At 38.7% G+C, this 22,124-nt stretch overlaps 1 protein-coding gene across 1 annotated transcript; it reads right to left on the bottom strand.

The window, feature by feature from the left end:
- Positions 1-618: 618 nt before the first annotated feature.
- RUVBL1 (RuvB like AAA ATPase 1) lies at positions 619-17,708 on the bottom strand. The gene is made up of 11 exons (XM_035546878.2): positions 17,494-17,708; positions 16,756-16,842; positions 16,017-16,149; positions 11,953-12,104; positions 10,553-10,642; positions 9,553-9,702; positions 8,228-8,291; positions 6,802-7,000; positions 4,762-4,864; positions 1,526-1,617; positions 619-1,197 (listed from the first exon to the last, which is right to left on the bottom strand). The coding sequence occupies exons 1-11, from the start codon at positions 17,632-17,634 to the stop codon at positions 1,038-1,040; spliced, it is 1,371 nt and encodes a 456-aa protein (XP_035402771.1). The 5' UTR covers positions 17,635-17,708; the 3' UTR covers positions 619-1,037.
- Positions 17,709-22,124: the final 4,416 nt, after the last annotated feature.

Genomic DNA, 22,124 nt, shown 5'->3' on the forward strand with positions numbered 1-22,124 from the left:
ACGTAAAATGGTTTAAATCACTAAAGGTTCTAAAAAGAATGTGAGGTTAGTCACGTTACACACGTATTCCTGTTTTTAGGAAAGAAGGAAGCATGCTTTGTGAACAAGAAACTGAGGCTAAGTTCATAAAGAGTCTGTGCAGAACAGAATTTCAAACTTTAATTATTGGGTTATTCTTATATCTTTCTGCTAACTTTCATGTTTATATATGAATATTAATACATTTTTAGTTTGCAAATTTTTGATTGCACTTGATCAAGAAAGTGGAGAAAGGACATAATGCTTGTCATGTTTAGCTATATTTTTCCATTTTTATTTAATCTGCTTCAAGAAAACTCAAAGAAAGGATAAGGTACTCTAGAAGAAATGCTTTGAGTAAGGTAGTAATTATTCTATATTTATGCATTTTCCAAAACAGTCTTCAGAGAATAAAAAAAAAGACCTAGAAAAAAGTCCTTAAGAAGGATACCTTAAGAAAGGTTCTGTTAGTGTATCTTTCATCTGCTGTAAATCTGTTTTTGTTGCAGATCCACTTTACCCATATTTTGCTTTGTGAATTCTAACTTATTTCAACTGTTTCTTTAGGTAGGTGAGCACTCAGGACAAACATAAGCAAACTTCCACTATTCATGAAATATTTTATTATAAATCACTTCAGACAAACTTTTCAAAAAATTGTTTATCTGTAAAAGGAAACAATTTTAAAACAACGTTCTTAAAGAAAATAGACTGTTCTTAAGCATCAACCTCACTTAGAGCTCTTCTGTAATGAAATCTAACAAACAAAACCGATGGGTCAATAGCTATTCATTTCAGATGTACTCATAAAAGGGAGACTAAGATGTTACACACATCACAGAGAATCTTTTTGTTGACAATGAAATAGGAACACTTGCTAGTTAATGCTGGCCTGACAAAGCAGTCCAATATTTAAATATTTTCCAGTCCCAAAAGAGACAAACCATTAACATTTCTTATTAATTAAGCCAGTCCTGGGTAAGGGTTAAAGCCACTTCAAAGCATCTAACATAAGCTCTTCATTTCATGTATTTCTCTTGTTGATCAGCCAAGATTTTTGCTGAGGATTTGGCATCATAGAAAAGTTCATTTATTTCTTCAATATGCTCCTTCTCAATGCTGTCTTTCCCATTAATCTTGGCAAGCAGGTTAGCTGGGGTCAGTAGCTGCACAGCGTACCTGTGATCAAACAGAGATGGACGAATAATTACAATTCAGTTCATCCTAGTGAATTGAATGCACATACGGGTGGGAGATTTGTTAGGAAACACGCAGCTCCATCAGCAGTATTAAAAAAAAAATCTTTAAGATCCTCTAACATGTACACTCCTTAAACAAGGAAGCAGGAGGATTACCAATCTTTTGTAACATCAACACTGTTCTAAATAGACCGCATGTTACTGTATGGGAGAGGGCTGTCTCACTTCCAAGAGAGAATTATCCTACAGTGTTTTTAAAAGCAGTCATACTTAAGATGCAACAGAAAACTGCACTGTGTTCGTCTTACCTTAAGGTTGTCTTGGTACCAATTTCCCCTAAATGGTTTAGAGCTTCTTCACTAATATTAATTCCTTCTGTTTGAGCACGAAGTTTTATGATCTGTTGGGATGAATGAGTAAGTCAGGTAACGGCCCAAACTATTAGCATGCTATGCTACTTAGCTCAGCTTCTAAAAACCCTGTCAGCTTAGAGATGGGATGTGCTATAAAATGAGATGGTATGGAGTTATCCTTGTGTAATTTACCACTGAACTAGAACAGATTTGTGGAATTCTAAGTCTTTGAATAGGTAAATATAATGTTGAAAAACTGATCATCATAAAAGGCAGGTGAAGTAACATCTGGACTACTTCATGATAATTTTGTGTGGTTAGCGAGGTATATACTGTGCTTTTTGTTCGTAGATCAGAACTTAAACAAGGAAATTGGAAAAGCATGCAAGAAGTAGCAATGACAGCTGGAGTCTTGTGGACAGCTACATCAGTTCCCAAGTTTTGTAGTGTATTGCTGCTGTTACACAGCAGAGTTCTTCAGCAATCCCTACAAAAAATACACTCTTCCCTTAGGAACTCACAACACACTTTTTATTCAATTGACAATAAGATAGAAAGTAAATTTTTGATTTATTTCACCAAGATTCACCTATTCCTGCAAGAAGAAAAAAATCACTAAGAAGAATCTAATCTTTCAAGAACAGTCTCAGGCTCGTACCAGTTTGAAGATCTTTACAAAGTTGGAGAGCAAGATATCGCCAATAAGCCTGAGCATATAAAGCTGTAACAAAAGTGGCACAAGTCTCTCGGTAGTCCGTATTACCAGCTGAGTGATAAGGGGCAGACTGGATAATGATGTTGTGTTGTAGTGCTGAGATAACTCTGGAACTGCAAGCCTCATATAATACAGGTATTTTTCACTTTGGCAGCTTTGTAAACAAGATATCAAGAAGCACTCGTTTAAATTAAAGCCATAAAAATGCGCCAGGAGAGTCAGGGTAGGGAACAGAGTAAAAGAGTGGTTTGAAATGGTAGGAAGTTGTGCTAAGATATTAATACTGAATATCAGAAATGCTACTGCAAATTACAATTTCAAATTGAAGACTTTTTCCATCTTGTAGATCACCCAAATATCACTTTCTATTCATTGAAATACTGCTACTTTATTCTTCTGCTAGAAACAAGACACCTTAAATGCCACATCTCTAAGAACAACTATTTAAAAAAAACTTTTTATCTAGCAACTCTGTAGAACCTTACTGAAGGATCAGGGTCTAAGGCATTAACCCAGCAAATACATATATAAACAAGCTCCTGTGAAACAGGAAAAGTGTTTACCAGGTGAAATACATTATGAACAGAATGTGTCAGTTATTACCTCTTCTATCTGATACAAAGGCAAAAAAAATTACCACAATATCTGACTAGAATATTCTTATAACAGTGAATTTTCCTAGGACCATTTTCTCCCTGTTTTGGTTGCACTAAGGTAACTGTGGGTCTTGCTCTCTCAGAGCAGAGCTATACAATGGGATTTCTGCTGGTTAGGAACAAACTTTTCAGTACAAGGACAATTCTTGCACTGATAAGCACATCAGTTGTGATAAGGCAAGGAGTCTCACACAGAAACATAACCAGGGGAAACTTCTTCCTAGCATGAAAGAAAAATGGGAGCAAAAATAGAGAAATAAATGGACCTCTTACTATCCTCCCTTGCCCCCTCCTCCTCTCAACTGTATTTAGTTACATTCAAGGGTAATAAACAGCTCCTCCTCCTCTCCCAAGACAAGTCATTCAAAAGCCTTAATTTAAGGGAAAATGAGATTATCTGACTATGGGAATATGATTTATGATAAAAGGCTGTATCTATTTTTAGCTTTAGGAAAAGCTACTGTAAACACTTTTTCCCTCATCCCTGGGGAGGGTGGAAACCACAGCGCTTAGCCAGCTCTTCTGAAAAATCAGCAGTTCAGAAACTAGCTCTTTAACAGTGTATTATCTGCATGATAATACAGCACACTAGATAAGTATTACTTATAGCATGTTTAACAAAAAGTAATACGTATATATAGCTCAGAGTGCATATTCCTGCTACCCTTATTGCACAAAATTCACATACAATACAGGGAAGTCTAGACAACAGTCTTTAACATCTCCAGACTAAGCAGAAATCATACTTTAATACCTGTTTTGTATGCAGAAAATACATAATTGTGTTATTAAAATCACTGGGCTGCTTCTACTACTATCTGTACTTTGAAGCATTAAAGTATCCTTTTAGGTACAAAAAAATCATCCCGAGCATGGTTCACAACAGCTGTATGCAAAAAGCTCCTCAAACCAAATGAAGTGAAGCTTTGTCTCTACGTTTATATTCGATAAATGCCTCAGCTTCACCTTGGCACTTATCCAGCAGCAGGAGACTATTATCTCGTGACAACGCTCTCCTCCATTGACACTATCTCTTAAATAATACAAAGAATTGACATGATAAACTGTAATGTCTTCTGCATTGTGTCACTTCACAGCATTGAGACGCTAATGAGGGGGATCTTTGACACAGTGCATCATAATGGAACCCAAGCATTATAATCGATACACAATACGTTGTGATGGTCCCACAGGAAAGGTTCCAGGCATTCAGAAGCGTATCTCTGCAACATTTACTGTGCTTACATTTCCAAACTTGACTAGAAGCACAAAACTCCTTCCAGTTTCAGGAAACTACTCGATAAGGTTAAAGCTATAGTACAGAGCATGCAGGCAAAAATGCAGCGCGTGAAGTTGCATTCTGTAGTCTCTCTCGTCTCTCATGTGGAGGAACAGCCTGAGGAGTGGGACCGTTGGTCCTAAAATCTAACACTTCACCTCGTAACAACAGAAAAAGAACTATCTCCTGGAACCTGCAAACTCTATGGAAAGCACAGCGGTGCAAGAGAGGTGGTCAGCTAACAATTCATGGCATTTCATGCAAGTGAGATGTCACTTTCAGCTCTAGAGGTGTTTACCAATATAACTCATCAGTGGATGGCAATCCAACAAAAAAGTGCATGCAAAGTCTTAACCAGCTTATTCTCAATGGTTACTGAAGTAGCATGTATTTAGGAAGTGGCGTAAGTTTTCTGGCACAAATCCTGCTGACCATACAGATTCAAATAGCTCTATAGCAGCAGAATATACAGAAACGTAGCAGTTATCCCAAGAGACTAGAATTCCAGGGACTTTTTAGAAGCTCTTTAAAATGTTTATACCTGCTTCATTTCTTGGGGTGTATACAGCATGGTTCGGATAATCATCACTCTGTCCAGCAGGTCCAATGGTATTCCATGAGGAGACACTACATCCTCTGTGCCTCTAAAGGAGAAACCAAACAGAAATGGATCAACTACTGCTCTGAGTTCAGTACCTTGATTTGACTCAAATCAGTAATAGTGGACTACACATCCACTAGTTTCCAATTCTTATGTCTTCCCATACAGGCATGTTCTGCAGGTACAGACAGGAAACAGTCTAGTTTATACTGGACAGCCTGAAGGAAACAAATACTATTTCTGGAACTCTTAAAATGTCACTCAGAAATAGTCTGAGGTGGTGCTTTTCTTCATGCTTCTCTTCATTACATCTTATACAATACAGTCTTAGCTAATGTTCCAAAGTATCTTCCAGAGAGGAACAACTCATTAAGTTGTTCACCAATATCAACAGAAATTATATCCACTATCACTAATTGGGAGAACATTCTCTCTTGCAGAACAAGCCATTACTTCGTTCAGTATTTCCCTCACCCGTCCAGCCACTGCAGTGGTTTTACATTACATGCTTGCAATCCACCAAATTAAGAGGTGGAGATCTGTGCATGAAGGATAGAGAAGGATCTAGACCCTCAACCATTTTGTTTGGCATAAAACAGGCAACAGCAAAGTCACAGGCACATCTACTCTGCTCTTCCAAGAGAACCATGAATTGCTGTGAAGTCAAGAATGAAAGACAGCCACATTTCATGAGACCTATGGAGATCACAGGTGAAAATGGTAAAGTGCTGGTAAGACAACTACAGTTCTAAATTCAGTGCCAACCTTTAAGCATTTCATCTTTTGTTGCAGTTTTCTATGGGACACAAATCAAAATGCCCTGCAATCATCTCCTGCTGTACTCTTGAGTAGATGGTGTTGTTCTGAATCAATTAATTCTCTTATGAGTTTAAAACTCAGCTACAATTAATTCTTTCCTTTTAAGAGCCACCAATAGGTGAATCAGAGCTTCACCAGCTATGTGAGATAGTTGATACAGTGAAGACCTTCCTTTTAAGGGATTTAGTTTACCAATACTTGATACAACTATTATATGGAAAACTTCCTTTCTTAAATGACATGTTCCTGTCAGAGCTGTTTGTTCTATTTTTACGAGGCAGCCTTTTCATGCCTTTGTAAAAAGAGCACAGCAACATCCACCTCAAACATTTCTGAAGAGCTTATCACCTTAACTTCTAAGCAATGCAAACAAAGAAAGATTAATACCAGATGAGCCAGTAAGAGTGAAAGGAATAGCTGGTTACACAGCTGAATTAAATCAATTTAAAGAGTTGCAATCATTGCTAATGACAGCTTGTTTAGACATCATTTGACCTAGACCACAAATTAGCAGTAAAACTTCAGGAAGAATCTGAAAGAGGAGAGCACTTTTACTGAAAATGCAAAGAATGCATTGTGTGGGTGCAAAATACTGAAGCAGAGGCACGAATTGGAGTGGAGATGAAAAATAAGTTAGTTGGCAAAGCTGGAGAAACAAAAATCCAGACAAATATAGTAGGAAAGAATGGAGAGTGGGGAGAGGCTGAACTGTGATATGCTTTAACAGTAAGAACAGGAAGCTGAAGTCTGATGCAACAAGGATAGCAAACAGTGAAGTTATCCAGAAGCAGGAAACAATATTAGAGATTTGTAGCTCTGGTGCTTTTGATGTCCCTAATGCACAAGCAAGAGATGTGTTGAGGTATCCAAAGAGAAAGGTAAGTGTAACAGAACAACCAGGAAACAGACAATTCAGAGGCTGTTAGAGAAAAGGAAGGATTCCATTCTGCTTTATTTAAGTCAGTCTGGCGTGAAGTGCTTTTCCCCTCATGAAGCTCATGAGCAGTTCTGGAGCACTAATGCAGCTTGCAACCCATGCAGGATGTTACCACAAATGTCAGTATCTGAGACAAAAGCCTTCAACGATCATAAACTCTGCTCACATAGCTCACTCCATGGTTTATGGACTGATGATACTGGAAAATTCAACTTTAGACATACCTGATAACACAGTTTCCTCGATTGGAAGCAAAGATGACAATGGGGGAAATAGAAGATTCCAGTGCTCGGTGCAGGTACGTGAAACATTCAATATCCAACATGTGAACCTCATCTACAAACAGTACACCTGGGACCAGCTCTGCAATGCCTTGATCAATGTATTTATTTACCACTTTATTTATTTCTCCTCGAAGTTTATCTGCAAGAACCAAAAGAAATTGTTAGTTATTCTGCTAGTGAGCTATAGGTCTCTGAAAGACTTAGAGTAACATTCTCCTTGAAATTTTAACGGATTGGTTTTTTTACTGCCACAGAGTAAATCTCTGTGATACCAAAATGATGTGGCATTTAAGACTAAACTAAGATTCGTGATTTCACTCCTGTATTGTAGAGACATCTGTGCATCAAACTATTCCTAAACTGAACTTATAGCACTTAACTGGAGCAGTCTGTTCTCTCTCTCTATTACCTTGTGAAACACTACGTCAGAGGAAGAAAAGAAAAAGTCAGCCAAACCTCAGTTTAAAACATGAAGCTTAACCAAGTTTCCAAGCATGGGTGAAGAGAACATTACTGAAAGAATAAAATATTCCTACTGTATTTCAGCAAGACAGTTCTTTTAAACAATTATATGTGCATGTGCATTATATATATATAGGGCTATATAAAAAATCTGTCAACATTTGGATCTCAAAGTCCTGCAAGATGTTATGTGGATAAATCTGACCAGAATAAGCAAAGTGACCTCTGGAACAGAAGAAAAACTTCAAAAGAGCACCATTCCAGTTAAATATTGAAGAAGACTTTAATCTAAATTTATATAGTCACTTACTGAAACATTTCTTTCAAAGCAAAAAAGAGAATAGATCTTTCTGCAGATCTTTTTTCCTTCCATGACCTGTAGGTAGGAAAACAGCAGTGCACTTAGAACATCAAGTCAAAATGCAGCTGCTATAGAGGAGTCCAAACGAAACCAAGGTCTTTAGAAGCCTTTTCTTCTGCTCCACAGAAACACTGCATAGTTGCTTCACATACAAATGCACGCTAAGTTTTTTAGATTTGGGGGGGGGATCTGTTTGGATCTCAGTGTGGCTATAGAAAAATATGAACTATGCACCCTCTGGGAGCAATGTTTTGAGAAGGGGGATGGCACTACCTTTCTGACCTCCTTCTCTCCAAGAAGATGGGTGCAGAGTACAGTATGTAGTTTGAAACTATGTATGTGAACCAATAACATGTTGGTACTCTTTCCAGCTATTGCAATTGTGGCAGTTTTATCACTGCTCTCTGAAATCTGAATATTTTTGAATAAATATTATGAAGGCTTTCATCATTAGAGATGTCATGTGAATAACATGATTTTTAATTCTTTTTGAACTAGCGAACATATAGGTTATGTTGGTCTGGAAATATGATGGATTCATACCGGTAATTTCAGTTTTCTTAGGCTTCATCAATTGTCCCATCATAGAAAGGATGTCTTGCCCGCCCTAGGAAAAGAAAGTTACAGGTCAACTATGAAGTCTTCTAGTGAACACAAACAATAAGAATTTAAAAAACTGGGAACTGGTTAAAGAAGTTGTTTCTTACACTTAACCTGATACTTTATTTCATCAGTGGTTGATAACTTGCCAAAGGGTAGGTAACTTTATCACAGTGGTATTCTAACAGATTAATTATCCATCTCCTCACTCTTTCTTTAGCCTTGCTTATTTGGAGTGCATAAAAAATCAAAATGAGATATCCTCTTTTAAAAATTGTAACAGAAGCTCATTAAAAACTGAAAACATCATCAGGGAACACAGAGACTTGGGATGGCCTGTGTGCACTGTAACTGTTCAAACTATCAACACAATTATGCTGAGTTTTAACACTTTTTAATTCTTCAATTTTATCAGGTAAATGATTTTGTTGAAAAAAGTGGAGTAGGTTAAGGGATTGTAGAATCACAATACAGGAGTGTAAGCCTTTAAACACAGTGGCTTTTATGACAGATGGAGTTTCCTCAATACCGAGTCTATGTTAAGATACAGTAAAGAGTAGTTCCGTTTTTTTTTTTTTTGCTGAAACGCATTCAGAACTCTAGTGAAAAATCACAAGAAAGTTTAATGAGAGGTTATGAAATATTTCTGAAGGAAGCAGGGACATTAACAGAATCTACAGCAAAGTCAAAAATACTTTGTGATCATTTATCATAGCACTTGCAATTTCTATTTCATGGCCACAAAGCCATAGCTACAGAGAAGAAATTAATCTGTGTTCATGGCTTTCAATAAATAAAATTATGCAGATCTGTCTGCTGCTACCTCACATCTCTCCTTATAGAGAGAAAGATGTAATCTTTTTCTCTGGTCAAGAGGAGCAACCCATTCAGCTTTTTTTGCAGTGGATGGGGCACAGTGGTATGTGGAAGGAGAGAGACAGGTCTAGATTATGCTTTAACTGTGAAGGTAGCAGATCCCAAATATCTATGTGGAAGTTCCTCTGACAAATATTCCTAGGTGAATCCTAACCTAGCAACCGCCTCTTTGACCTGGACAGAAGGGCCAAAGAGACAGCCAACTGTAGTAGGACCTCTCTGCAAACAGAGAGGAGAGGTAGAGTGGCCTTCAAGATAACACCTACTGCTCTTCCTACTGAAGGTAATTTAGGATATCTCAAAGCTTTCTGCATCCCCTTGATTATTTTCAAAGCCATCAAATCTATGTAAAATATTTTTCCTGTAAAAACTTCATTTGTGGAATCAGGTACCTGAGGTCGAGCGTTGGCCACATCCAAGTCATGCAGGGTGACATCCTGAATAATTTCCTTTTTCTTGTGCACATCACCCTTTGGCAAGGGAACATACTCTTCAGCTTCAAGGTCGAATTCCGTAGCATACGTATCACACCTGCCTTGCCTCTGGAGAAAAGCAAAGAAGAAAAACCCAGGTATAGAATTGGTTTCAGTGCCAAAACTTGAGTGACATAAACTTGATAAAGGGCTTGGTTCACAGTTCCAGTACTGAAAAGCGTCAGTCTGACAATTCAGACATCCCACTCCCTGCTTTAGCAACAAGCATACACTGTATCTACTGATCAAAGCTCAAAAACTCTGGTGAAATGCACCTGATATTTTAGCAGCAAGAATATTCCACTCCTCTCTCTCTCCTCTTCTTTTAACTGTATGCAATTCTTGCTAAAGGACAAATCCAGCAGATTAGCTAGAGATTGGGAGAACTGTTCAAGACTCCTTTGTAGATGGGTGATTTATTATATGATACAAAATATTATGCTCATCCATTAAACAGCAAGTATCGCTGTACACTACTTTCTAAATCAGATATGAAAAGAATGCTAACTAATGCAGTATTCCCTTCTACATGTATATATCTTGTGGAGAAAATACCAGAGCGATAAAAGAAAGATTAAATACACTGCACATGTCAGCCTGAAAATGACTAAAGTTGCTTGGTTTTTTCCCCCCTTCCCTTAAAGATGTTTTGATCTTACAGAAAAGAAAACTCATCCAGGCAGCATCAGTGATAGCTTCCTTGCCAGATGACCTCAATTGTGAACCAGATGACCACGCCCTTTCAGTGCAACAGATATTTTTCTTTATAGATAAGGAAAACACTGGGCTCTTATTAAAACATTCACGTAACCATTTCACGTCAATTAAGCTTAACAAATTGGAGAGCTTTTTAACAAAGGCAGAGAAAGACCTGCAAGAATACATCCACCTGCATAAAAATGCAGAACTTTTATCTTACCTTGACGGCTCCGCTGTTTGCTTCAATATAAATAACATCGCCAGTTTCCACTCGTTCCTTCTGCAAGCTTTCAAAGATGCTTGGGTCCAGCTGGAGACAAACATCAGGATTGGTCAAAACAGTTGCATATTGTTATGGTAATGGAGGAAAAGAAGCTTAGACTAAAGCTCACTCCTATCAGGCAAAATTAAACTGCAACTCCACCCCCCCTGAAATACCTCATAGGATTTTATAAAGCTGTAAGACCTGGAGTACTGGTAGAGTACAACTTAGTCTCTATTGTAAAATCTGAAAGAAGATGCACAAAACTTTCTTACATAAAAATACCTGTCTAAAGAAAGTGACATTAAGAGCCAAAAACATAATGATAATGATTGCAGTAACAAAGTATGCCTTTGTGTAATGTGACAATATGTTTATACCTAGGATGTGGTGCTTCACTTGCTTTCTAGCAAAACTTTTACCAAAAACTGGCTATTGCACTGGCTTATGCTACTTGATCTCTTGAGTCTGCATCCTCTGTGGAGCTGGGTGAAGGGGAGCGGATATGGAATACGTTAGATGCTATTGTTTCTCTTAGTACATATTTATTCATTTTTGCTCTACGTTTTCTTGTTTTCAGAGTGAACAAATGGAAGATGATGCTTAACAACAGAGACAGCATTCAGTTCTCTCACACTCTAACTGACAGGGAAATTAAACAATATGGACAGAGACTTGTACAAGAAAACAAAGGGAAAGTGGGTCTGAGCTGGCAACGTACCAGCTCAATTTCTAGTTCTCTATCACATATTCACTAGAGCATATCTCCACACATAGAAAGAAGGGATGCGACAGAAAGAACAATCCATACTGAAGCAGGCAAAATTTCCCAAAACCATCCTCAGAAATTCAATTGTGTATCAGGAAAACAAAAAACAAATGAATTTTCTTGTACATTCGCTGTCATGAACACAAAGTTACAACTACAGTGTGAGCACATCGTAGACTGAGGCAGGTCACAGCTCAGATTCTCAGCTACGCCTATTTTTTCTGTGACGCAAGTAATGCTGCAAAACTGCATCAGAATCTGTTCCTGCTAAGCTCTCCTTTAGCGCACTTGAACATGTATGAGTGGGTGTTGACAAACAGAAAAATAACAGGAACTGTTGATTGAGTGATGGGATTACCCCTCATTTCAATGGGTAGGAGAAAAGACTAACAACTAAATAATCTCTACAAAGAGCAGATAAACATACATCCTCCCGAGTAGGATAAAGTTGTCTAGCAAAACAGTCTCCTGGCATCATTATTCTACACAAATGGGGATCAAGAGCTTAAAATACAAATAAGAACTGCTAAAAACAGAAAACACAGGTATGAAATTCTTAAGGAAATTGTTGAGACTCTACTGTACATACCTTCAACTGTTTGGTTCCCTTTGCAGTTTTGAGTCCTATAATTACATGGCTGATGGTTTTGCCGTAACCCCCCATAGGATTTTCAGTCTCACATGGAGTCAGTTCTGTAACTTCTCCCTCATAAACCTCCTTGGTCTCTTTAATCCTCAATCCTGCAAGAAATTGTTTGGAACAGACAAATCAATGGCCGTAAACACTCAAGAGTCTGCTGCGCTAATGCCAACAAATTTTAACATATCATTAGGGTCCATTACATTTAATGGGATTTTTTTTTTATTTTCAGAAGTTGAAAGATCAGTCATAATTCTCTTCTTCAACGGAAAATGAGAATACTCATCCTGGGTAATGAGAGGGAAAGCTCAGCCCAAGTTCTGTCTTGAAAAGCAGTTTAATAAACTCTAAAATTGTTTTCTTTTTGCCCCTTATTACTAGTTCTTGAAGCAAATGTCAGTATCCTCTCTCTTTTCCCTCCCCTCACAGAGATTTGCTGCCCTACATTAAAGATAAAAAAAAATCATAAAAATTCTGAAACTAAAGATCAGTGACACTAATGTAACTAGGAGTTTTACGTAATTTTCATACTATCAGAAAAGTTCTGCTAAGTCAGGAAAGAGAAGAAAAGTAACTTTATAAAAAAAATTTAAATTTTAGCAACTAAGTTAAAAATAACAAATTGATTAACAGGTATGTTAGAACCTCATAAAATTAAGAAAAGCTTAACACATCCTGTAAAATATTTGTCAAGTTAATAGCAGAAGGTGAGCTAGGTAAAGTTTAACAGGATTTGTTATAATGCAAATTTAAAACTATTTCAAAAGAGGTGACGTTGACATTGTTACTTTGCTGTTTTTCAGATAGTTAAGAAATCATCACAGTATCTGAGTATCTTGTATTCTCGTCACAACTATTGTAATGGACTAACAGTTGTTTTAAACTGATAAATAATACGGATCGGTTAGACTGTCCCAAAGAAAAAGCATTGTCATCACCACCACTACAATTATGCAGATGTTCTAACTACATAAAAGTTCAAAGAACCCACATCTGAAGAGACTCTATAAAGTATTTTATGAGGCACATATGCCATACCAAAAATAATGAATGGGCTGTAACAAGATATAAGGAAGTCATCCTGCCCAGTCTGAGGCTATTAGGACTTTATAAAACTTTCCTTGTTCCTCAACTTTTCATTTTACTTTGAAATAGATCAGACACTTCACCAGTAATCTTGAGTTGCTGATAGGGAAATAGAAAGAACTGACAAATATGAGTCTGTCTCCCTCTACTGGACCCAAATCAAGAATAGGATTTGAAATGTGAGAAATAGGTTATTTGTGGATGTGATAATTTCTTGGTATGAAGTATTTGCTTTCTCTTATTTAGCACTATATAAGAAGTTCTATACAAAGTTAATTTTTAACATGTTTTTCTGGTATGTCAAACCATCGCACAAAAAAATAATGAACCTTTGAGTTATAAAACTGTCCTAGACAAGGCTGTATCCCATAGGTTACATATCCAAGGAATGTGAAGTAATATGGGAAACTGTATCGCAAAACCATTGGTGGTGAGAAATGGACATTCACAGGCTTGTTCTTCCTTTTTGCTTTGTTTTTAAACTTTCAGCACAAGCACTATTCTGCTCCCACAAATTGCAAGCCATTCATGCTTGTGGCAAGTTTTGTATGTTCCTAAAGTACATCTTCCAGTTTCACTTTGTCTGAAAAGAAGCAGATTCACATGCTCAGAGTCTGCTCCACAACACAAACCAGAGCTGAGCCAGCAAAGATAACCCAGAGACTTGTTTCAAAAGCATGCCTCTAATTTAAACTGATGTGTTCACATAGATGTGTCCATAGAAAATATTTACAGTTTAACATGATCTAAGTAAAGGTAATCGTGTTCTGAATTTGCTGATTATCTTTTGTTTTCACATCAATTTGCATTTATCAACTATAAATTTCACTCTTAAATGAGCTCTAACTTAAACAGAGACATCTACTTACAAATCTGAAGCATGAATCTAAGAAGAAAGTTGTAGAATGGTTCATGTCTGGGCTCAGTAGCACTCTATGTATGAACTTAAACAATGCTTGTTTGATTTACTGGCAGCTACAATTTGGAGATACAGGGAATGGACATGCTGTTCAACGGGCTATTCCAGTAGTTATTTGCTACTGTGACTGAGCTTGTAACATTAGCTACTGTCATCATCCTTGCCAGCTGCTAATAAGCTCTACATGATATTAATCCCTCTCAGCTGAAGTGGTTTTTGTTTTTAAAACCTGTACAATTCCATGTTCTCATTTCCCACTCTATATTTTTATGTTTCTTACATACAATAATCTATCTGCTATACATTAAACAGTGCTTGGCCGTTAGAGAATGTCAAGTCTGTTATTAAATGACTCACAACAAAAATTCTGAAAACTCTGAATTGCCCTTTTCCTCATACAGTGATGTGTTGAAACATGTCAGATTCTCTTGTTTCCAGGGAAAAAAAAAAAAAAGAAACTAATGCTAACATCCCTGATAATTTTTATAAATTGAGGTGTCCAAACGTACTGAAAGTAAAATGCATAATAGGAGCAACAGACGATATATATAGAACCTGCTAGTAAGGTATCATATAAAAAAAAATCAGGTATTGATTGACATGAATTGATTTTTTTTTCTTGCACATAGTCACAGCTAACAGTGCATTGTGCATACAAAATCCTTTTTTAGAACATGCATCCTTTTAAAGTATTTATTTACCAGGCAGGGGATCTAAAACCTAACTGAGATTTAAACATGACTGGAAAGCGTTCCATTTTGAAAAACAATGGATACTAGTCCTTTAAAATATTCTTTTTACACTGATAAAAACATTCAATAAAGGTTGTGTTATGAAAATGTGACAGAGAATTCAACACAAAGGAATAAAAGAAGTTCCATCTTTCATTAACACCAATATTTGTTTAGAAGTGTCTCTCTACTGACATTCAGGGAATGCAGGGGACTGACAACGTATCTGGCTGTTAACCTGAGAGAGTTAAAATACTGCTATCTCTACAAATGACAACATGGATGGCAGAAGTTTCATCTGTTGGTTCAAGTTTCCAAATCTCTGACAGGGAACTTCATCACATCAAGGAAATATTGCAGACTACTCAGCCTCTGGCTTCCCTCCCCCAGGCCCTGCCAGACGCACGGTAACTAGAAGACCAGAGACTACTGCAAGTTGCTTTCTTATAAGAGTCAATGGACTACTTTTGTTTGGTTGCAGAGCTGAGAGACATCTTCACTGCCATCAAATACTCGGATGAAGTCAGAGGGGAAACATGGTACAGAAACCAGGAAAATTAACTGTTAATATGTGCAGTGTTTTGGTTAGGCTATCTTCAGGCAATCCTCATACAAACAAGGGCCACTTTAACTGCATTTATCAGCTGTCAGCAAAGATCACCTAAGAGATTTTAGGTACTTAGTAAGGTTGTGTTGTAAATTGGTTAAATTTGCATTGAGCTTGTACAAGCACTCTAGAATTGAGGAAGATAACTGAGGAAGATATTAAGTTAAGGTATTTATTTTGCTGGCACGGAATTTCCTCTGGGCTCGCTGTTACACTAAGTCAGGCTAACACTGCCATTTGGGAGTCCCTGAAGAAGGCTGTTTGCTTAATAGCATAAAATCACTAAAATAAAAAAGGAGAGACCATTCTGCTGTCTACAAGTATTTCTGCTAACGTAAGAAACTAAAAATAAGTTTTCTTTCATATTTATGCAGCCAAAGGCAAAAGGCGATGGACCTGGAGGATGAGAAGAGACTCTGGGGAAGCAGAGTAAACCAAAATAACTGTGGGACACAACCATTAAATTGTGGTTTATATCCAGAGAGCCTTACCAACTCCACTAAGTGTGGGAAGAGATTCAGCAAATTAAGATCAACACTGAAAAAAAGAATATACGCCATGATCTGGAAACCACCGTGACCACTGAGAAAATCTTCCTTTTCAGATGACTGGAAAAAAAACAACCAAGTATCATGCAAATATTTAATTATTCTGCTTTTCTGAAACTTACCAATTGCCCGTCGGAAGTTTTCCATTAGAACTTCTGTTTTCTTGATCTCAGTGGAATAGACTTCACTTCCAACCATAGGACAAAAGGGAACTTTACTGCCTAGTTCCTGAGCAATAGCTAAAGCCAAAGCAGTCTTAAATAGAAAAATAAATTATGCATTTAATTTGTGTAAGGATGAACACAGAATTCCTTCTGCACAGAGTTAACTTTCCATCTATCAACTACCAATGTTAGATCTGTTCTGTCTGTCAGATATTTCTCATACATAACAAGCCCCCTCCTCCACAAAACAAATTAGACAGACATTAAGTGACATTTACCAAAGATATATAAAACACCTTAATGGAACAATACTGGACATTTGAATTTAACATCTGATACAAATGCCTGGAGCCTGAAATAGCACAAGGGAAAAAAATAAAGCAAAAACTATCTAGGCTGTTATACTAAAATTAATTCTGAAGCCTCTTCTTAAGAAACCACACCACCTATGTGTTTATAACCTACACAGGGTGTCTTCATGCTAATGATGCCTGAACACACCAGTCGATACAGCCATCGTTAATGACATGGCAAAAATCAAAACATGAAGTGGGGAAACACATCAGTACTTTAATGCAAAAGAAAATCCAGTAGATGAAAACAATATGTAACCACTACCCCAAAATGGTTTGGACAAGAAATAAAATTAAAATAGATTTTGGAATACTTTATTCTGTATAAATAAGGAAAATAATACCTTGCCAGTTCCAGGAGGTCCTGCCAACAATACAGCTCTACCAGCCATTTTCTTGCTTTTGATTAATTCCACTATAACCCCGCAAGCCTATAGGTTAAATAAGTATTTACACTGTTAATAACAATATTGCTGTAATATTTTTCATTCCAGTAACAGTAGAAGCGTTAAGAAAAATTAGGTCATGTGAACCTATTAAAATAAAGAGGATTTCAATGTTATGTATTCAAAATGAAGGCAAGATCAGAAAAAAATACTTCCCACAGTTATTTCATCTAGCACGCTGAAAAAATAATAACCAAAGACAGCAAAACTCAAACTTCAGAGCACAGCATCCTTTCCCCCTCTCCGCGCTGCAGGCATATATCAGGGTATAAGAACAGGCATGTATCAAAGTATATAAAAATAAAGCAAGAAACGCGGTTTGGGCCTTCGGAACAATTCGCTAAAGCACTCCCCGAGGGCCGGATGCAGAGCTGAAAACGAAGCCCCAAACCCCACCTGCAGCGCTTCTCTGGCTGTTGGCGCGTTTTTACTGCCTCTGGCACCTTAATTCTTAGACTTAAGGCGCACAAGACCGCAGCCACCGCAGGGCGATCAAGGAGGAGCCCGGAGCGCCCCGGAGCCAAAAGCCCAGAGCCACAGGGCGACAAAACCCAGAGGCCGGCCGGGGGCTGCCGCCCGGCCTCCCCTCAGCTCAGGAGGAGCCAGGATCGGGGCCTCCCCCCCCCCCCCGCTCACCTCCCTCGCGTTCTCCTGCCCCACCAGCCCGGCCCCCGCCGGCTTGGCGGTGCCGCTCTCGTCCAGCCCCAGCCCCTTGACATGGCTGTGGGCGGCGATGCGCTGCGTCTTGGACGTGCTCTTCACCTCCTCGATCTTCATGGCGGCCCCGCTCCCCTCCGCGCCTCAGCGCCGCACGCGGCCCGCCCGTTGCCAGGGCGGCCGGCCGCCTCGGCCCGCCCCGCCGCCGCCATTGGCCCGCCTGCCGCCGCTCTCGGTGGTGATTGGCTGAGGTGACTGCCCGTCGCAGTCAGGGGGGTGCGTAGGGGTTTAGCGTCCGCCTCGGCGCTTCCCGGTGCGCCGCTGTGAGGGGCCGGCGGCGCGCGGGGGCCGGGGGGAGGTGGGCCGGGGAGAGGGGGTGAGGCGGCTTCTCCTCGCCCGGGGGTCGTGGCCCGGGTCTGGGTGAGGGCTGGGGGCGCTGCTTTTCTCCTCGCCACAGGGAGCTCCGGTTTGCTCCCGGTGGTCTTCTGCCCCCGCTGAGGGCGCGGGCTGCCCCAGCCAGCAGCGAGTGCAGCTCACAGAGCTGAGGTGAGGCTTCCCGTGAGGGGTTTCTAGGTACTGGTCCGCGAAGTAGTAAGGGCAGGTTTTTACCCCCGAGTGTATTTTGCCAGATTCTTCCAGTTACCTGTGTAACGGCTAGATAACTCCATTTTGTATGTCTAAGGTACTTATGTTAACATCTGAGGCTTTAATTTGACTTCTAGTACCCTATATGTATGCTGTACATATGATCTAATAGCTTCCTCCTGAGCTTGGCACTACTGATTTGAGGAATAAACTTCATCTCCTCAGCAGTCAGCTTTGTGCCCTCACAGAACTCCCCCACGGCTCTCACACCTGTGCCATCCCATGGCCTGTGGTTCACCTGTTGCGCCTTCTGTATGATGCTTAAATGCTTGAGATGGAGAACACTTGTGTGAAATTTCAGAGGACTTCAGAGCTGGCTGTTCTACTGATTTGTCCTTGTAGATACAGGGATTATTCCCCGAAAAGACGGGACTCTTCCCACCAATGTATCATGTATGATGATAAAGCTGTGGCCGCATCTGTGATGCCCAGGGTTAATAGACTAACAGAGCACAATGCAGGCCTGTTTGTGCAAGGGGATGCTGCTGTCTCAGCTCTGCTGCCAGCTGCCAGGCAGAATTACAAAGGTAGTTGTGCAATGATACAAAATAGAGGGGGGCTTTTGGGAAGGGTGGGTGTAGTGGCTGAGGCTGCAGAAGCTTGGTGAGTGCTATATGTGCTGTTCGTTCCCTTTTTGTCCAACAGCTTCCGTTAGTTTTGATATGTGTCATTCAGCAAAGACTTTGCTATTTGTTTTTTTCTTTTTTCTGCTAACTTGTTCTGTCAGTTTATATTTACATAATCTAGTTTAAAATTGTAATTACAATATAATTGTGCACACATGTAGTTCAACACCTTTGTAAGGGTATCCACTTAGACAACTATTTTAGCTAGGAATTTTTGAATCCAATAAATACAAGCTATCCTTTAAATAATTAAAAAAGCATGTATACTTTTGGATTCTATACGTCCTTTCAGGGTCATATTAGTCACAGAATACAAATGCCTAATATGTACTGAACTGTAGACATTTTTTTGTAAAAGAGCAAATATACAACTTTGATTTCTCTAGTGTATTGGGCTGCTGCAAGTGTTGTGGGTATGTCTGGTCAGAGTTCAAGTTTCTGCCAGTTCTGAAGGAATAATTAGCAAGTCTTCGAAGAGCTCTGGAGGCAGCGATATTGTTAGCAGTAAGTTCAGGCCAGCTATGGTACTCCTTTAATAAGAGCTAGCAATGGGTGAAATTTGTAGTCTTTTGTTAACTTTACTGAAATCTGACCATATGCTCCATGTTATCTTGTTTGAAATTGCAGCCAGGCCTTTTTTTTTTTTTGGGAGACCATGGCATTTCAAAGTCTATTTATTAATATTTCCTTATTTTCTTTGTGAAGGTCGGGGTATAGGAATATACACTGAGACAAAAAAATAGAGAATTGCTGTTAATATTCATTATAACTTAGAAGAAATGTAAAGATCAGCAACACTACATAAGAAATACTAATTTAATTAGAGATTTTCTGATAAAAATGGGTAGCACGTATTTAACAAGAGGAAACAAAACCAGAAGGTTTTTAACTTTTTTTTTGTCTACAACAGTATGTCTCAAAAATAGAATTGGACTAGAACTTAAAACCTCAGGCTGCTAGGAGCCATCTCTAGTCAGTAAATAAAATCCACTGCTGTGATGAAGGTACAATTTTAGTACTAACCTACAGAATTCATTACGAAAATGCCTTGGATTTGTATTTGCAGTAGAAGAGGGTATTTCAATATTAAAACAAAATCCACTAAACAATTGTTTACTTGATGGATGTGAGACTGGCTTCTCCCTCTTACTTGCTCAAGTTACTATCACTTGAAGAGGTTTATTGTCATCCTTAAGCTTTGAAAGGTTTGGCACATCTCATTGTACTGATTGTTTTACTCATTCCATATGCTTGTAGAGCATCGTACTGAAATTGCAGTTAGAGGGGGAAAAAGTACATTTGGGTGAAGGAAAATAAACAATAATCCTTTAGACCACACAGGATTAATTGTTTATTTGTCAGAAAGAGAGGAGTACAAGAAGAACTACCATAAAGTTTATGACTGAACTCAAATAGCTTAGATCTATAATAATTGATGTCCGATGTGTTATGATCCATCATTTTGAGGAAATATTGAACCTCAACCTTAACATGATTTTTGTGAGCTCGGATAGTTAACACATCTATTAAAGAGGGAGGGTAAAATAATTTTGTTGCAAAGCTTGAGTCTCCTTTCTCCTTTGTCCATTCCATGAGATATAAGTCAGTGTTAGGCCATTCTGCCCACCTCATGTTATAGGTGCTCCGAGTATAATTTAATATTTCACTAGCCAGTTAACCAGAAAAAATAATACCTGTCACTAACGGTCTGAACTGTTATTCCCCAGGTTTAATCAACTCATTTTACCAACATTTCTTTTGCCCCCCTGTTTGAGGTCTCCTGTTTGGCACAGACGTCATGTGATACCCGATGTGGGAGCTGGAGACTTGAGAGCTGTTTTCCTAGACTAAATGTTTGAGGTTACAGGACGTGGCCTAGTTTCACATAAGCTTTCAAATTTCAGTGGGACATGCTGAATCCTGAAACTGTCAAATAGTGTATTATTTTTGGAGTGAGAGAGAGTACGTGTGTGTGAGTGCGTGAATGACCTTTACATTTTTACTCTATCCTGAAAGTCTGACTTCCTGCCCTTTCTCCCATGAGTCCATAAACTTTAGCAATTAAACTGAACACTTTTTAAGGAAGAAATTCAGTACAGAAGAGAAGAACTGGAAAGGGGAATGGTGTATCAAGGACAAAACAAGGAAAACAGCTAAATGCTATAAACTGGTTGCGTTGTGATGGATATAGGAAAATATGGCGAAGCTGGGATTCTTTCATTTTGCCATGTTCACCTCTCCATCTTAGTAAGGTCAAGATCTGTTTGTGTTTTTTGCTTTCTTTCCTGCAAAAGAAGCTGAAAGGTTTTTCCTACTTATCACTCCTACTGCTTTGATGATGACTCATAACAAATGCCATCCCTTTATTCCCAAATCTGCAAAACTGAAAAAATCTGCAAAAATTCTGCAAACTTTGTGAGCAACTGCCTCTCTTAGTGCTGAATAAAATTGTCCACATGTTTATCAAATATCTCCTCCTTGCTATCGGTGACAGAAGTGTATTCATGTTACTGGTACAACATGTCCCCCAGTCTTGCAAAAAGCTGTGCGTTCAGGTGATATATAGCAAAATCTGATCCACAAACTATAAATTCTTGTATACAGAGGTATGTGCTGAGTGGTAACAACAAAACTGTGGACGCTGTGGCAAACTTGTATTTTTTTTCCCACTGAAGTGCAAGTTGTTTACAAATAATTTCCCTTCTATACAAGGATAAATGCCTTCTCTGTCTAGAGAGTTGGAAGTCTTTTCTGTGTCTAAAGAAAGAAAAATAAGAATAAGCCCAAGTTCCTACCTAATATCCCTCCTTCTTGTGGGTCATTTAAAAGTATAGTGCTATAAAGGAAATGCCACCATTTGTATGGGATCAGTAGGATTAAATCCATTTTGCTATAGATTTTTATCTTCCTCATTACATCACCTTAGCAAAACCAATTCTTCCCCCCCCGAGTTCTGTGCAGTATCTCTCTAGTTACGATCACAGCTTTTTGTTTCATTGGTAAGTTGGCAGTCCAAGCAAAACGGCTCACACCTGAGCTCTTGCTGTAGCCTGTTAGGCTGTGTAGGCCATTGAAATGGGCATTTCCTTTATCTCATTGCCAATTTTTAGAAGAATTGTAGGAACTTTAAGACCTCTATACTCTGTCAAAGCTTGCTGACAGTGGTGGGTATTTTAGGTGTCTGGAGTACTGTTGGATAATGCCTCTTCTGGATGGGAATCAGACCTTTTTTCACCTTTCCTTCTGAAGCTATCTAGTAATTAATGTTAAAAGAATTAAATGGTATGTAATATGATGCAGGGATATCTGTGTGGATTATGATATTGTAGGGCCTTTTCT

This window comes from Cygnus atratus, chromosome 10, assembly GCF_013377495.2.
Source record: "Cygnus atratus isolate AKBS03 ecotype Queensland, Australia chromosome 10, CAtr_DNAZoo_HiC_assembly, whole genome shotgun sequence".
NCBI lineage: Eukaryota > Metazoa > Chordata > Aves > Anseriformes > Anatidae > Cygnus > Cygnus atratus.

Excerpts from the sequence above, each read along its gene's own strand:
- RUVBL1 (XM_035546878.2), bottom strand. The coding sequence starts at position 17,634 with ATGAAGATCGAGGAGGTGAAGAGCACGTCCAAGACGCAGCGCATCGCC. Across the intron at positions 16,150-16,755 it reads GACCTCCTGGAACTGGCAAG|ACTGCTTTGGCTTTAGCTAT; the intron begins GTATTATTTTCC and ends TTTCTATTTAAG. Across the intron at positions 4,865-6,801 it reads CGAGGAAACTGTGTTATCAG|AGGCACAGAGGATGTAGTGT; the intron begins GTATGTCTAAAG and ends TTTCTCCTTTAG.